This window comes from Globicephala melas, chromosome X (assembly GCF_963455315.2).
Source record: "Globicephala melas chromosome X, mGloMel1.2, whole genome shotgun sequence".
In the NCBI taxonomy this organism is placed as follows: domain Eukaryota; kingdom Metazoa; phylum Chordata; class Mammalia; order Artiodactyla; family Delphinidae; genus Globicephala; species Globicephala melas.
Genome location: NC_083335.1, coordinates 110687004 through 110703209, shown reverse-complemented (window position 1 = coordinate 110703209; position 16206 = coordinate 110687004). Strand labels below are relative to the sequence as shown.

The following is a 16206-nucleotide window of genomic DNA, read 5'->3' as shown; positions in this document are numbered from 1 at the left end:
CTGGGAGGGGAAGACTGCCCGTGGTTGAGAATCGCCACTTTAGACCTGGGGTCAGCAAACTACGGCCCTTGGACCAAAACAGTTTGCCACCTGTTTTTTGTAAATAAAGTCTATTTGGGACACAGCCACGTTCATGAGTTCACGAGTTGCCTATGGCTGCTTTTGTGGTACAATGGCAGAGTTGAGTAGCAGCAACAGAGACTGCAGAGCTGAAAAAATTTACTCTCTGGCCCTTTACAGAAAAAGTTTGCTGATCCTTGCTTTAATGGCTTTTTAGAAAAAAAACAAACTCTACCCTTTCCTTACTGCTCTTATGCTCAGCTTTGCAGTTTAGCTGTTCTCTACAAGTGTCAGGCTCCACTCTCTGTAGCAGACAAAAGCCTGGAGGAACTGAGTTTCTACATATTTACACCCGCACACACCTGGCCCAGGGCACACATCTGGCTCCAGCCTCCTACCTGTGGGCTGCCTGGGGTGATCCCCGCGGCACCGCAGCTCCTGCGGTGTTGCCCTTCATCCTGATTCAGGCTGGCCTGTGGACGTGCCACAGGACATTTTAGAGTCTTATTTAAAATAAGCGTGATGGATTCAAAGAGAGCATATGGCACATTCCAAAAACAGAAGCTCCCCAACTGAGCTCCTGGACAGAAACGTGCACTTTGTGTGCAGAGGTGACGTAATCTTATAGCTCTAATCTTGCTAACTTCTGGTCAGCCCCAAACAGCCTGGCCCTCAAAGAGCTGTATGATTTTTATTATTTTTGACACTGGGACACCTGAAAAAAAAAACACTGGGTTTGACACTTACAGCGACTTTATATGCAGCTTCTATATAAAAAACAAGATTCTGTATGAAGGCCACCTCGTCAAGAGTGAAAATAATACGTAAGCCTAGTAAAGAAAAACAAACAATGGAGTTAACGGAATTACGTTGTGAAGAGAGAGCTGCCAATTACAAATTACAAATATTACACTAGGAAATAAATCCTTTTACCCTCATTTTCATTTTTCTTACTAGGGCATCAAAAATTAAGTATGAAGTAAAATGTAACAGTTAATGTCTAATCTCGGAAGGAAGGAAGGAAGGATGGGGGGAGGGAAGGGAGGAAGGAAAGAATGGCTCCACTTTTGTGTGTGTGCCTAGGAGTAGAAAGGATCGAAAGAGAAGATGTGGGGCTTTCGGGTATGTGTTGCATTTGTGCAGAGAAGATTCCACAAAGCAAGCATTTTAGCCCAGAGCAACCACTGTCTTATCTTTGAGTGAGCCAAAGGGCGGGTACTTTTCCCCAATGGCAGATGGGGAAAGTGGAGCCCTCAACTACAGGAGATGGCTTTTCACCTCATGGATCTGCCCAGGCGGCTACATCAACGTGTTAAAGCAGGCGGTGACCAGGAGAGCTGGTTTTTTGCTTGGGTCTTTGAATGTATAACTGGTTATGACAAATACATGTTTTATTTTTTTTTGGTTCTCCTGTTGGATTTTTTAAATTTTTATTTTATATTGGAGTATAGTTGATTAACAATGTTGTGTTAGTTTCAGGTATACAGCAAAGTGATTCAGTTATACATATACACCTATCTATTCTTTTTCAAATTCTTTTCCCATTTAGGTTATTACAGAATACTGAGCAGAGTTCCAACATGTATTTTTATTTTTTTAAATTAATTAATTCATTTATTTATGGCTGAGCTGGATCTTTGTTGCTGCATGTGGGCTTTCTCTAGTTGCAGTGAGCGGGGGCTACCCTTTGTTGCGATGCACGGGCTTCTCGTTGCGGTGGCTTCTCTTGCTGCGGAGCATGGGCTCTAGGTACATGGGCTCAGCTGCTGTGGCTCGCAGGCCCTAGAGAGCAGGCTCAGTAGTTGTGGCGCACGGGCTTAGTTGCTCTGCGGCATGTGGGATCTTCCCGGACCAGGGCTCGAACCCGTGTCCCCTGCATCAGCAGGCGGATCCTTAACCACTGCGCCACCAGGGAAGCCCCCAACATGTATTTTTAAAGTATGAATTCTTGAAGCTGGTATGGGTATGGTAAGATATGCACCCTTAACATCACTGGGGGAAGTTTAACTAGTAAACTGCTCTGAAAACAATTTAGCAATAAGTATGAGTAGCCTTTGAATGATATCTAACTAAGGGAAGGAAGCAAATAGAGATGGGGGTCAAAGTTGGTACTGCAACATAGTTATAATAGCAAAAAAAAAAAGAATAAAGGAATAGTCAAACTAATTATGGAATATCCACTGATAAAGTCATTAAAATTATGTTTATAAACAGCTTATAATATCAAGGGGCAAATGGTTAAGTTATAATGCTATGTAATAAAAAGACTATATTTATGCATATAGTATGACCTTAAATATATTTTTAAAATGCATAGGAAAAAAAACTTGGAGGAGACACATTCGAATGAAAGTTGGCAGTGAGATTTTTTTTCTATGTATTTCATTATATTTTCCAAAATATCTACAGTGAGCTCACGTTAACTTTCATAACCAGAACATATTTTTTAAAGTGCCTGGTTTATTCACGAAGCCATAACAGTATTATTTACTGACTTCTCCTATTTTTAGAGTTTCACATTTGCAGCCTGAAATAAATGGGAAGCCTCTAACTCAGGAGCGTGAATTTAGGGGACTGGAGATAAGAACTCTGAGACACAGCAGCTAAGTGACCTAACTTGAGGCTATTTGGTGCACAGAGCGGGGCAGCAGCTTGGAGCTCGGGAGGCCTGGTGTCCAGGCCTCCATGAAAGCCAACAGCTTGGGCTTCAACGAGAACGATGCTCACCACCCAGGAGTTTTTGGCCCACTCACAGCATGGGTGCTATGGACTGAAAGACAACTCTGGGCAAACTGCTGACTTCTAGAAATTATTTTGTTTGTTTATAATTTGGATAAACGAGGGTGTGTCTAAAGAGGGTGACAGGGTAGTGAGAGGAAGAGCTGAAGGGCCTGCTACTCCGGGAGAAGAAAACTCTAAAATGGAGCATGACACCGTCTGCAGATATTTGAACTGCTGAACGTAGATCTGATCTAGGTTGGTCCAATAATTAGGCGACAGAGACAGCAAGGAAGCTTTGGGATCAACCAGTGAGATGCTGACAGAGCTGGTGCAACAGCCCTCGTTCTGCAAGGGTTCAGGAGGCTGACTGTCAACAGAGCCACAGAGTAGCGCACATAATGCAACGCAAAAAGAAGCATGTTTTTTCTTTACAGAAATAGCTTATTTTGAATACTGATCAATGCCTGCCCCTCCCCGCCCCCTTCTGGATGGTCACTCCCAGTACAATGAGGTCAATCAGCCCTGGCTCACCGGAGGCAGTCATCTGGGCCAGAAACAGGAGAAAGAGGGAGGTGGCATCCACCTGGAGGTGGCCCCACTGGTCGTCGCCCACGACGGTGCTGCAGGTGGCGGTGTCGTACTTGGCATGCAGGCTGTCCTTGGTACTCTGAGTGTGCTTGAACCTCTCCACTTTATTCACCTGAGAAAGCAAGTCGGCTGCTCGCAGCTAAGGGGTTCATGGCTGGCAAAGGTCAATCTCTTGGATCTAGACCTTTTATCTGTTACCTCTGGGAGCCAGTGGGATGGAAGGCAGGGGATGGATGTTCACTAGTGAGCACCACACAGAGAGGCTGTGCGGGGGACTCTTCCTGCCCATCACCAGAAATGTCTGAGCCCAGCGCCATTTTAACAAGTTCTGCAGGGCTGAGGGGTCAAGCCGCAGGGTTTCCTTGTCTGATATCTCCAGCATGAGCTGTGACACACAGTAGGAACTCAATGAGAGGGAGGGAGGAGGGGAGGGAGAGGAACCTCCTCTTCCTCTTTAAATTTCCAATCTTGTTTCCTTATGTTGAAAGGGAAAGAGCAATGTCGTCTTTGAAGACTAATGAGGCACGTGCCGATTAAGGGTCGGGACTGTATCATATTTATCTTGGGATCTGTGTAGATCCTAGTATGATGTTCTGTATACAGTACATGCTCAACAAATTGTTTTATTTACCCCTCACTGAAAATATCAATAATATCAATGTCAAGTTTTAAAAACTCAAGCATTTCAACTCAAAAGAAACCCTTTTATAAACTCAACAGAATAAACAACAGTACATGGCTTTCTAGGAGTGGCTTTTAAAAACAACGTTTTCTTCCCTGTTAAAAAAAAAAAAGGGCACATTCTCCTTTTACACAAGTTAACTCTTGAAAAGAGATTCTGAGAAAGTATTCTTTGACTCTGGTTCTATAGCATAATAAAATTATTGAAGATAATTTTAAAAGGAGAACGTAAGCAAAATATTTTCAATTTCTCTTCATCTTGAGAAGAAAAGTTCAGAACACTTTAAGAGTGTTAGTTGTCACCATGAATATGAAGTGCCCACTCAGATGACCCAAAAATACATCTGTCGTTTTCCACTTACCTGTCTCATCATGCACTGGAGAAGACCCCGCATCAGTTTCACCACGTTCTACGGACATAAAATGGAATCAGTAATAAGGCCAGCTTCCCTGCTCCATGAAAACAACCTCCTGACCACATGGCTGGTAAGCCAGTGCTGCCTGGAGCCTTCCCCGAGAAGGCATATACACGCATTCTGATTGTTTGGGTTATTTCTATCCACTGCATCACAAAGAAATTCTTGACAAAGTGACTTATCTCAGATAAAGGAGCTGGACCAGATGGTACCTCCTGGCACTGAAATCCAGTGACTCCTGCTTTTAGCAAGACAATTTTTATAAGCCTAGTACCCTGGAGCTTTATATCACAATTCTTAGTAATTTATTTTTGTTATACTAAGGATGAATTAAGTCCACCACCATGCCTGCCCCAAAATAATGATGCTTTGCCAAAATAGCCATTTGTGACACCATTACTGGACCACTGAGTAAAGTTCTTACAAAATGCAAGTAGCCACGAACGTTTCTTAATAATATGTATTATTATTATAAATAATATCAATATCACTATGATAATCAGACGTTCTGTCCTGGTATTGTACAAAACACTTTACCTGGATTCCCACTAATTCTTGCAACACCCTTATGAGGTGGGTGTTATTATTTCCCCACTTTATAGATGAGGAACCTGAGGCTGATGAAGCAACATTGCTCAAGTCTTTCCGCTGGCAGGATGGGGAGCAAGGACAGGGCCCAGGTCCTCTGACTCCAGAGTTTGAGCTCCTAGTCAATACATTGTGTTGCCTCCCACTTGCTCCACAATTCAGGCCCACTGAAAGACTGGTCTTAATATGTCCTATTAAAAACTCTATATAACTACTTCACAAGTGGCTGGAGAATGGGATATTTTTAGGTCAAAGTAGCCTGGCTGAAAGAAGTTCCCACCCAGGGCCTTCAGCGTCTCCTCTCTTACAGAATGCACATGGTTTGCAGGGGAAGGCATAGTGAAGGGCCACGAAAGTTAATTGCCAAAGTCTGAAATGGATCACCCTTCAGATTCTTCCATCTCTAAAATCCTAGGAGTCTAGAGTATAATCTCACTTTATGTCATAAACTCTTTTGATGCAGAAAATATTACCTCATAATTAAAAGATATAATTAACAGTTATAATTAACATTTCCTATGGTGTGCAGCGTAAACATTTGCCAATCGACTTCCCCTCAAATAAAGAAAAGTTATTTTCCATTGTGAAGAAGCACAGTGGTTCCCAACTGGTGGTGACATTACCATCCCTGGGGATGGGGGAGCATCTGGAAATGTGGGGTGGAGGCATTTTTATTGTCACCATGATGGGGGTGGGAGCTACAGCCATTTAGTGAGTAAGGACTAAGGACACTATATGTCCTGCAACTCATGGGACAGTCTCACACAATAACAACTGTACTGCCTAAGCCCCAAATGCAATAGTGTCCCTGTTGAGGATCATTGGAAGATCCTGTGTTATTTTCCATAATCAAGGGAGATGTCTTCTTTAGTTATTAACCACACTCAACAAATCAAACAATGTGGCCTATTTGTGCCTCTCTATTGTCAGTCACAGATAGGCAAATCTAGTCTACTCTAACCCAGATCAGAAATTGCTTAGAGGAGAGGTAGTGTGTGTGTGTGTGTGTGTGTGTGTGTGTGTGTGTGTGTGTGTGTGTGTGTGTGTGTGTGTGTGTGTGTGTGTGTGTGTGTGTGTGTGTGTGTGTGTGTGTGTGTGTGTGTGTGTGTGTGTGTGTGTATGCGCACGCATGCATGTGAGTGTGAATAGACAGGCATGGGTTTACTTGGATTTTGTGTCAGAGGAGGATAGGAAGTTTGGAGGACATGAATGTCAAATTATTACACTGTTAAATGAATGATTCACTTATGTAATAGCCAAGTTCTTAGAGGAGCATTCAGTGCTTGCTGTATGCATTTTCTTTTTTAAAATTAATTAATTAATAAATTAATTATTTTATTTGTTGGCTGCATTGGGTCTTCGTTGCTGTGTGTGGGCTTTCTCTAGTTGTGGCAAGCGGGGGCTACTCATTGTCGTGATGTGCAGGCTTCTCAATGCAGTGGCTTCTCTTGTTGCGGAGCACAGGCTCTAGGCACGTGGGCTGCAGTAGTTGTGGCACGCAGGCTCAGTAGTTGTGGCTCACGGGCCCTAGCGCACAGGCTCAGTAGTTGTGGCACACGGGCTTAGTTGCTCTGCGGCATGTGGGTTCTTCCCAGACTAGGGCTCAAATCCGTGTCCCCTGCATTGGCAGGAGGATTCCTAACCACTGCGCCACCAGGGAAGTCCCTATGTGCATTTTCAATACTACCCATTCTTGCCTTACCTCCAAGACTGGGTGATTTCATTACCTCATACTCAGCATGCCTAGTCAAATCCAGACTGTCCTTTCCTTGCTCACACAGACAGGCTTCCTCTCTTAGCTTCCCTACTGCTGTCAAGGCTGCCGCCACTCATGCCCACTTTGGTTGCTATAAACAATCACCAATTGGGCCGTAAGAACTCTCCCTGGACCTGACAATCCACTGGCTGTGCCAGCCAATGAGAAATGATGAATCAAAGAGAAATCCCAAACGCTCTCATGCCAAGAGATCTATACTTCTATACATCAATGCTCCTTACTTCAATGCTATTACTCAAAACACTCTGAAAATACTTCCTGTGCTCAGGGGCAGATTATTTTCTTACATACTTAGTGATGGGCAAGTCTTCGCTTTGGTGGGTATGCTGGTTTCTAATTTTGGAAAACAATAAAAGGTCCTCATTGTGCTGTATGGTAACACAGGCACAAAAATTGGACACCACCAATGTGGTTCAAAATTAAAGGGTGACTATAAATTAAAAAGACTGCTTTAGAATGACTCAAACTGAAAGGCATTTTTAAAGGAAATTCCAAACATGTTTTAAGCAGTGGCAATAATGTTTGGATAAATATCCTTTCAACATGATTACTCCAAAGAGTATACACTTTGGAATGTGTAGTTCTGGTGTGCTGACTCTTTAAAAACTATCATATTAGTTTACAATGACATCTTGTATATAAGTATGTATAAAATTGACAGAGCACGTGTGAGAGAAATGTAGCTAGTTAGAAATTTGGATGTCTATTCAGTGCGATTTTTTGTTGTTTTTTTATGGAGGGAAAAATCTCAAAAGGAGAGACACATGAGAGGCTGAGACCACCAAAGTGCCTCCCCAAAATATACTATAGCAGAAATGGAGGAGAAGCCTGTACCAGACTGTTTTGCACACACAGCTACCTCCTTGTAGGCTTTTCAGTTCAAGGAAAAGGTGCTGAGCGGCCAAGCCACGGCTGCCAGTCAGCCTTACCTGCTCCAACTCGTAGGCCTTGGCTTTGTCCTCATCGCGGTCAGCATTCTTGCGGTAGGCCATGCCCAGGCCCCACACAGCCAGGATGCTGTAGATGTTATCCCGCACCCAGGCGTCCTTCTGCTCGTGACTGGCTGACAGCAGCCCCGTGACGGGATTCTATCAGAGAAGACAAAACGATTCAGCACGGCCTTTCACCTAGCTCCTGGGCAATGAACGCTCACCCTAATCGGGGCACGAGGGCCGGGATGAGAAGTGAAGAGACCCTGCCACCAACAGTGTGATCTTGGGTGAGAAATGACATCACTTTTTCTAGGCTTTGGTTTTCTCATCTGTATAATGAGGATATTAGACTAAAAAAATCTCTGAGGGATCTTCTAACTTGTGAGTACTTGTTCTTTGGCTTTCAGACCAGACCATACTGTTGTAAGTAACGAACAGAAGAAACAGCAAACAGAAAAAGCCTTCAAGGCTTTTACAAATGTGCATTACACAATTAGATCTTCCTCTCCCTTTGTGTTTCCACACCATTTAGTAAAGCACTGAACATGGGAGCAAGAGGCCCCACTCTACCACTCTAGCTCTGTGTGACCGGGGAAGCCACCTACCTTAAAAAGGAGGTGCCGAGCAAGGGGCCATCAGGGGCTTCCCTGGTGGCACAGTGGTTGGGAATCCGCCTGCCAGTGCAGGGGGCATGGGTTCGATCCCTGGTCCGGGAGGATCCCACGTGCTGCGGAGCAACTAAGCCCGTGCGCCACAAATACTGAGCATGCGCTCTAGAGCCCGCGAGCCACAACTACTGAGGCTGTGCGCCTAGAGCCCGTGCTCCACAACAAGAGAAGCCACCGCAATGAGAAGCCTGCACACCGCAACGAAGAGTAGCCCCCGCTCGCCGCAACTAGAGAAAAGCCCAAGCAAAGCAACAAAGACCCAACGCAGCCAAAAATTAATTAATTAATTAATTATTTTTAAAAGGGGGTGGCCATCAGGGTTCCTATGTAGCTATGGTATCACCAGTATTTAAAAGGGCAGCTGAGTCACTAAAAAGCCAGACCTTCACAAAAAGTGTACACAAATGTTCATCACAGCATTATTCATAGTAGCCCAAAAGAGGAAACAACCCAAGTGTCCATCAACTGATAAATGGATAAACAAAATGTGATCCATACGAACAATGAAATATTATTCAGCAATAAAAAGGAATGAAGTACTAATACATGCTACAGCATGGATGAACCTTGAAAACATTACACTAAGAAGTCAGTCACAAAAGTCTACATACTGTATGATTCCAATTGTACAGAATGTCCAGAATAGGAAATCTATAGAGATAGAAAGTAGATTAGTAGTTGTCTAGGGCTGTGGGTAGGAGTGGGATGGGAGGAAATGGGGAGTGAGTGAGTGAGTGAGTGAGTGAGTGACTGCTAACAGGTTTTTTCCTTTCTGGGGGTGATGAAAACGTTCTAAACTTGACTGTGGTTATGATGTACAACTCTGTGAATATGCTAAAACCCATTAAATTGTACATGCTAGATGAATTGTATGGTGAGTAAATTATATCTCAATAAAGCTATTACTTTTTTAAGAATCTAGTCTTAATAAACTCTGTGCCTAGAAATAAAATGGATAAGATAGGAAAAGAGTCACATAAAGATAAAGCCTCTGTTGACTTTCCTGAAATTATGCAAAGAAATATGTATCTAATAAAATACATCATAGCAATCAGAACCCTGCCAGCTTAAATTATTATTCAAAAGGGTACCAAATTATTTACAAGAGGGCTCATTAAAAAACGCTGCTGGGTACTTTCAAAGTGATACTGCCAAGGTTACTGGGTAAAAAAAATATTGGCATAGTTTCAGATGATCCCACCTAAGGAATTAAATATTTGACTTCCTCTTTAATCTATGCCCTCTTCAAAAACATCTAAAACGCAACTGATGGGCCTTCAGGGGCAGCAGCATTCAGTGTATTGACACTGTTCTACAGCCAACAACTACAGATCAATGATATTAAAGTCAACCAGAAGTGAAGTCTAGGAATGGCTGAGGGACGGTATGAGTCATTCCAATAGTGGACTATTGGAGTTCTTTTTTAAAAAATCACTATGCACCAACAAGGTATAGCATAAGCATCTTTATCTGTTCTGGGTCCTGTTGGATAAACTCAGGGCAGGAAACCATCAGGAGGTGCACAGAAAGAACTCAGCCCCTTCCTGGCGTACCCATCAACCGTGAGTCCACTGAGACAAACAGCCTTCCAATGACACAGCAGTGACTGCTTACACAGCGCCAAGTGTGGTTTGGATTATGAAATGTCACTGTTAACTGAAAGTCACCTCTTTGGTTCTTTAGTTTGGGTTTAACTATAAGTGGATTAGTTCATCCCCACCCAGAGCTAAACTGTCTCAGCCTCATTCCACTACAGAGAAGCAGTCTGGGTGTTTCAGGGGATTCCCATATTCAAAACTGCATACACAAGCCATGTTAAATTAGAGTGCTGCTGCACTCAGCAAAAGGAATACCTACTATTATGAACTGAAAGCCTGTGTCTCCCCAAAATTCATACGTTGAAATCTAATTCCCAATGTGACAGTATTTGAAAGTGGGGCCTTTGGGAGATAATCAGGTCATGTGGGCAGAGCTCTCATGAAGGGGATTAGCGCCCTTATAGGAAGAGGAGGGGGCAGCTACGAGGAGAGCTACAAAGAGTCAACGGTAGTGTCCCAATGCAGTATTAGAGGAGGTAGCACAGACCTGCACTGGGACTCAGCACTCCTGCTGTAGGGAAACTGACAATGACATCCTTAAACTGTAGAAGAAGAGGTCCAAAACAGATGAGCCTAACATAAACCGTGCTTCATCAAGGGCAAGGGGCCAACAGCTGGGCAGTTTCTCTTTTAAATCCAGTCATTTGTCGGCCCCTCTCCAACATTTGTTCATTTCTAATTTAGGGGAAGTGCCTTTCCTGGCTCCTGTTTATGGGAAAAAAGGGTAGGACCCTAAGGCTTAGAATGGACTGGGCCCAGGGCTTGGCCCCTATACTGTCATAACAACACTAAAATCTTGGTGGCTTATATTTCTCGCCCATGTCTTGTGTCCATCCCTTTTCAGCTGTGGTTCTGCTCTGTGTTACCTTCCATCTAGGAACCAGGCTACTGGGACAGCCTTATGCCCACAACACTGCCCATCTCATGGCAGAGGAGAAGACAGACAGTGAACGATGAGCTGCCTCTTACAGCTGCTGGTTAGAACTGACACATATCACTTCCTCTCACGTCTCATTGTTGAAAGCAAGTCACATGGCCATTCCTAAGTTCCACAGGGTAAGGATGTGGAAGCCTCTCCCAGGAGTGAGAAGCAAATAACTGTGAACAACCATTATGTGAATAAATATTATCACTATTACTTTTTAGGTATGAAAATTATATTTATTTAAACCAAGGAAAGAAATCACAAGTTATGAATATTAAAAGCTGACCAACATCACAAAATCTGTACCTGCCTTAGACACTTCAGTAATACTTTTTATTTTTGAATTGCTGAATTTTATTTTATTTACTTTTTTATACAGTTTATTTTATACATATTAGTGTATCCGTGTCAATGCCAATCTCCCAATTCATCCCACCACCACCACCACCCCTGCCATTTTCCCCCCTTGGTGTCCATACATTTTTTCTCTACATCTGTGTCTCTATTTCTGCCCTGCAAACGGGTTCATCTGTACCATTTTTCTAGGTTCCACATATATGCGTTAATATACAATATTTGTTTTTCTCTTTCTGACTTACTTCACTCTGTATGCCAGTCTCTAGATCCATCCATTTCTCTACAAATGACCTAATTTCATTCCATTTTATGGCTGAGTAATATTCCATTGTATATATGTACTTTTTTAAACATCTTTATTGGAGTATAATTGCTTTACAATGGTGTGTTAGTTTCTGCTGTATAACAAAATGAATCAGCTACACATATACATACATCCCCATATCTCCTCCCCTTTGCGTCTCCCTCCCTCCGACCTTCCCTATCCCACCCCTCTAGGTGGTCACCAAGCACCGAGCTGATCTCCCTGTGCTATGCAGCTGCTTCCCACTAGCTATCTATTCTACATTTGGTAGTGTATATATGTCCATGCCACTCTCTCACTTCATCCCAGCTTACCCTTCCCCCTCCCCGTGTCCTCAAGTCCGTTTGCTACGTCTGCATCTTTATTCTTGTCCTGCCCCTAGGTTCTTCATAACCATTTTTTTGATTTCATATATATGTGATAGCATACGGTATTTGTTTTTCTTTCTGACTGACTTCACTCTGTATGACAGACTCTAGGTCCATCCACCTCACTACAAATAACTCAATTTTGTTTCTTTTTATGGCTGAGTAATATTCCACTGTACATATGTGCCACATCTTCTTTACCCATTCACCTGTACATGGACACTTAGGTTGCTTCCATGACCTGGCTACTGTAAACAGTGCTGCAACGAACAGTGCGGTGCATGTATCTTTTTGAATTATGGTTTTCTCTGGGTACATGCCCAGTAGTGGGACTGTTGGATCATATGGTAATTCTATTTTTAGTTCTTTAAGGAACCTCCATACTGTTCTCCAGAGTGGCTGTATCAATTTACATTCCCACCAACAGTGCAAGAGGGTTCCCTTTCTCCACACCCTCTCCAGCATTTGTCGTTTGTAGATTTTCTGATGATGGCCATTCTGACTGGTGTGAGGTGATACCTCATTGTAGTTTTGATTGGCATTTCTCTAATAATTAGTGATGTTGAGCAGCTTTTCACGTGCTTCTTGGCCATCTGTATGTCTTCTTTGGAGAAATGTCTATTTAGGCCTTCTGCCCATTTCTTGATTGGGTTGTTTGTTTTTTTAATATTGAGCTGCATGAGCTGTTTATATATTTTGGAGATTAATCCTTTGTCTGTTGACTTGTTTGCAAATATTTTCTCCCATTCTGAGGGTTGTCTTTTTGTCTTGTTTGTAGGTTTCTTTTCAAAAGCTTTTAAGTTTCATTAGGTCCCATTTGTTAATTTTTGTTTTTATTTCCATTACTCTAGGAGGTGGATCAAAAAAGATCTTGCTATGATTTATGTCACAGAGTGTTCTTACTATGTTTTCAACTAAGACTTTTAAAGTGTCTGGTCTTACATTTAGGTCTCTAATCTACTTTGAGTCTATTTTTTGTGTATGGTGTTAGAGAGTGTTCTAATTTCATTCTTTTACATGTAGCTGTCCAGTTTTCCCAGCACCACTTGTTGAAGAGACAGTCTTTTCTCCATTGTGTATCCTTGCCTCCTTTGTCATAGATTAGTTGACCATAGGTGCGTGGGTTTACCTCTGGGCTTTCTATCCTGTTGTATTGATCTATATTTCTGTTTTTGTGCCAGTCCCATCCTGTCTTGATTACTGTAGCTTTGTAGTACAGTGTGAAGTCGTGGAGTCTGATTCCTCCAGCTCCGTTTTTTTCCCTCAAGACTGCTTTGGCTATTTAGGATCTTTTGTGTCTCCATACAAATTTTAAAACTTTTTTGTTCTAGTTCTGTAAAAAATGCCACTGGTAACTTGATAGGGATTGCATTGAATCTGTAGATTGCTTTGGATAGTATAGTCATTTTCACAATATTGATTCTTCCAATCCGAGAACATGGTATAGTTCTCCATCTGTTTGTGTCATCTTTGATTTCTTTCATCAGTGTCTTACAATTTTCTGTGTACAGGTCTTTTACCTCCTTAAGTAGGTGTATTCCTAGGTATTTTATTCTTTTTGTTGCAATGGTGAATGGGACTGTTTCCTTAATTTCTCTTTCTGATCTTTCGTTGTTAGTGTATAGGAATGCAAGAGATTTCTGTGCATTAACTTTGTATCCTGCAGGGCTTCCCTGGTGGCGCAGTGGTTAAGAATCCGCCTGCCAATGCAGGGGACACAGATTCGAACCCTGGTCTGGTAAGATCCCACATGCCACGGAGCAGCTAAGCCCGTGCACTACAACTACTGAGCCTGTGCTCTAGAGCCCACAAGCCACAACTACTGAAGCCCGCGTGCCTAGAGCCCATGCTCCACAACAAGAGAAGCCACCACAATGAGAAGCCCACACACCGCAATGAAGAGTAGCCCCCTCTTGCCACAGCTAGAGAAAGCCCACGTGCAGCAATGAAGACCCAATGCGGCCAAAAATAAATTTTTAAAAATAATAATAAATAAATAAATAAATTTTGTATTCTGCAACTTTACCAAATTCATTGATTAGCTCTAGTAGTTTTCTGGTGGTAGTTTTAGGAGTCTCTATGTATAGTGTCATGTCATCTGCAAACAGTGACAGTTTTACTTCTTCTTTTCCAATTTGTATTCCTTTTATTTCTTTTTCTTCTCTGATTGCCATGGCTAGGACTTCCAAAACTATGTTAAATAAGAGTGGCGAGAGTGGACATCCTTGTCTTCTTCCTGATCTTAGAGGAAATGCTTTCAGTTTTTCACCATTGAGAATGATGTTTGCTGTGGGTTTGTTGTATATGCCCTTTTTATGTTGAGGTAGTTTCTCTCTATGTCCACTTTCTGGAGAGTTTCTATCATACATGGGTGTTGAATTTTTTCAAAAGCTTTTTCTGCATCTATTAAGATGATCATATGGTTTTTATTCATAAATTTGTTAATATGGTGTATCACATGTATTGATTTGCATATACTGAAGAATCTGTGTATCCCTGGGATAAATCCCACTTGACCATGGTGTATGATCCTTTTAATGTGTTGTTGGATTCTGTTTGCTAGTATTTTGTTGAGGATTTTTGCATCTACAATCATCAGTGATATTGGTGTGTAATTTCCTTTTTTTGTTGTATCTTTGTCTGGTTTTGGTATCAGGGTGACGGTGGCCTCATAGAAGGAGTCTGGGAGTGTTCCTTCCTTCGCAATTTTTTGGAAGAGTTTGAGAAGGACAGGTGTTAGCTCTTCTCTAAATGTTTGATAGAATTCACCTGTGAAGCCATCTGGGCCTGGACTTTTGTTTGTTGGAAGATTTTTAATCACAGTTTCAATTTCATTACTTGTGATTGGTCTGTTCATATTTTCTATTTCTTCCTGGTTCAGCCTTGGAAGGTTATACCTTTCTAAGAATTTGTCCATTTCTTCCAGGTTGTCCGTTTTATTGGCATAGAGTTGCTTGTAGTAGTCTCTTATGATGCTTTGTGTTTCTGTGGTGTCCGCTGCAACTTCTCCTTTTTCTTTTCTAATTTTATTGAGTTGAGTCCTCTCCTTCTTTGTCTTGATGAGTCTGGCTAAAGGTTTATCAATTTTGTTTATCTTCTCAAAGAACCAGGTTTTAGTTTTATTGATCCTTGCTATCGTTTCCTTTGTTTCTATTTCATTTATTTCTGCTCTGATCTTTATGATATCTTTCCTTCTACTAATTTTGGGTTTTGTTTCTTCTTCTTTCTCTAGTTCCTTTAGGTGGAAGGTTAGATTGAAAACCTAACAAGACTTTTCTTGTTTCTTGAGGTAGGCTGGTATTGCTATAAACTTCCCTCTTAGAACTGCTTTTGCTGCATGCCATAGGTTTTGGATCGTCGTGTTTTCGTTGTAATCTGTCTGTAGGTATTTTTTGATTTCCTCTGATTTCTTCAGTGATCTCTTGCTTATTTAGTAATGTATTGTTTAGCCTCCATGTGTTTGTGTTATTTATGCTTTTTTCCTTGTAATTGATTTCTAATCTCATAGCATTGTGGTCAGAAAAGGTACTTGATATGATTTCAATTTTCTTAAATTTACTGAGGCTTGATTTGTGACCCAAGATGTGATCTATCCTGGAGAATGTTCTGTGCACACTTGAGAAGAAAGTGTAACGTGCTGTTTTGGGATGGAATGTCCTATAAATATCAATTAAATCTATCTGGTCTCTTGTGTCATTAAAAGCTTCTGTTTCCTTATTAATTTTCTGTCTGGATGATCTGTCCATTGGTGTAAGTGAGGTGTTAAAGTCCCCCACCATTATTGTGTTACTGTCGATTTCCTGTTTTACAGGTGTTAGCAGTTGCCTTATGTATTGAGGTGCTCCTATGTTGGGTGCATATATAATTGTTATATCTTCTTCTTGGATTGATCCCTTGATCATGATGTAGTGTCCTTCCTTGTCTCTTGTAGCATTCTTTATTTTAAAGTCTATTTTGTCTGATATGAGTATAGCTACTCCAGCTTTCTTTTGATTTCCATTTGCATGGAATATCTGTTTCCATCCCCTCACTTTCAGTGTGTGTGTCTCCCTAGGTCTGAAGTGGGTCTCTTGTAGACAACATATATATGGTATATATATATATACATATATATGTATATATGTATATATATATATATATACCATATATATATGGTATATACATATATACATGTATATGTATAGTATATATATATTATAATATATATATACACTATATATATA

At 41.6% G+C, this 16206-nt stretch overlaps 1 protein-coding gene across 6 annotated transcripts in view; it reads right to left on the bottom strand.

The window, feature by feature from the left end:
• The window catches only part of PHKA2 (phosphorylase kinase regulatory subunit alpha 2), an 86982-nt gene that overhangs the window by 49603 nt on the left and 21173 nt on the right, over positions 1 to 16206 (bottom strand). For all 6 annotated transcript variants that reach the window (XM_060292643.2, XM_060292641.1, XM_030843783.2 and 3 more), the window contains exons 2-5: positions 7761 to 7919; positions 4413 to 4460; positions 3313 to 3481; positions 808 to 890 (exon numbers count right to left, since the gene is read on the bottom strand). In XM_060292643.2, the coding sequence (XP_060148626.1) occupies positions 808 to 890; positions 3313 to 3481; positions 4413 to 4460; positions 7761 to 7919 (459 nt within the window). The remainder of the gene's footprint in view (positions 1 to 807; positions 891 to 3312; positions 3482 to 4412; positions 4461 to 7760; positions 7920 to 16206) is intronic.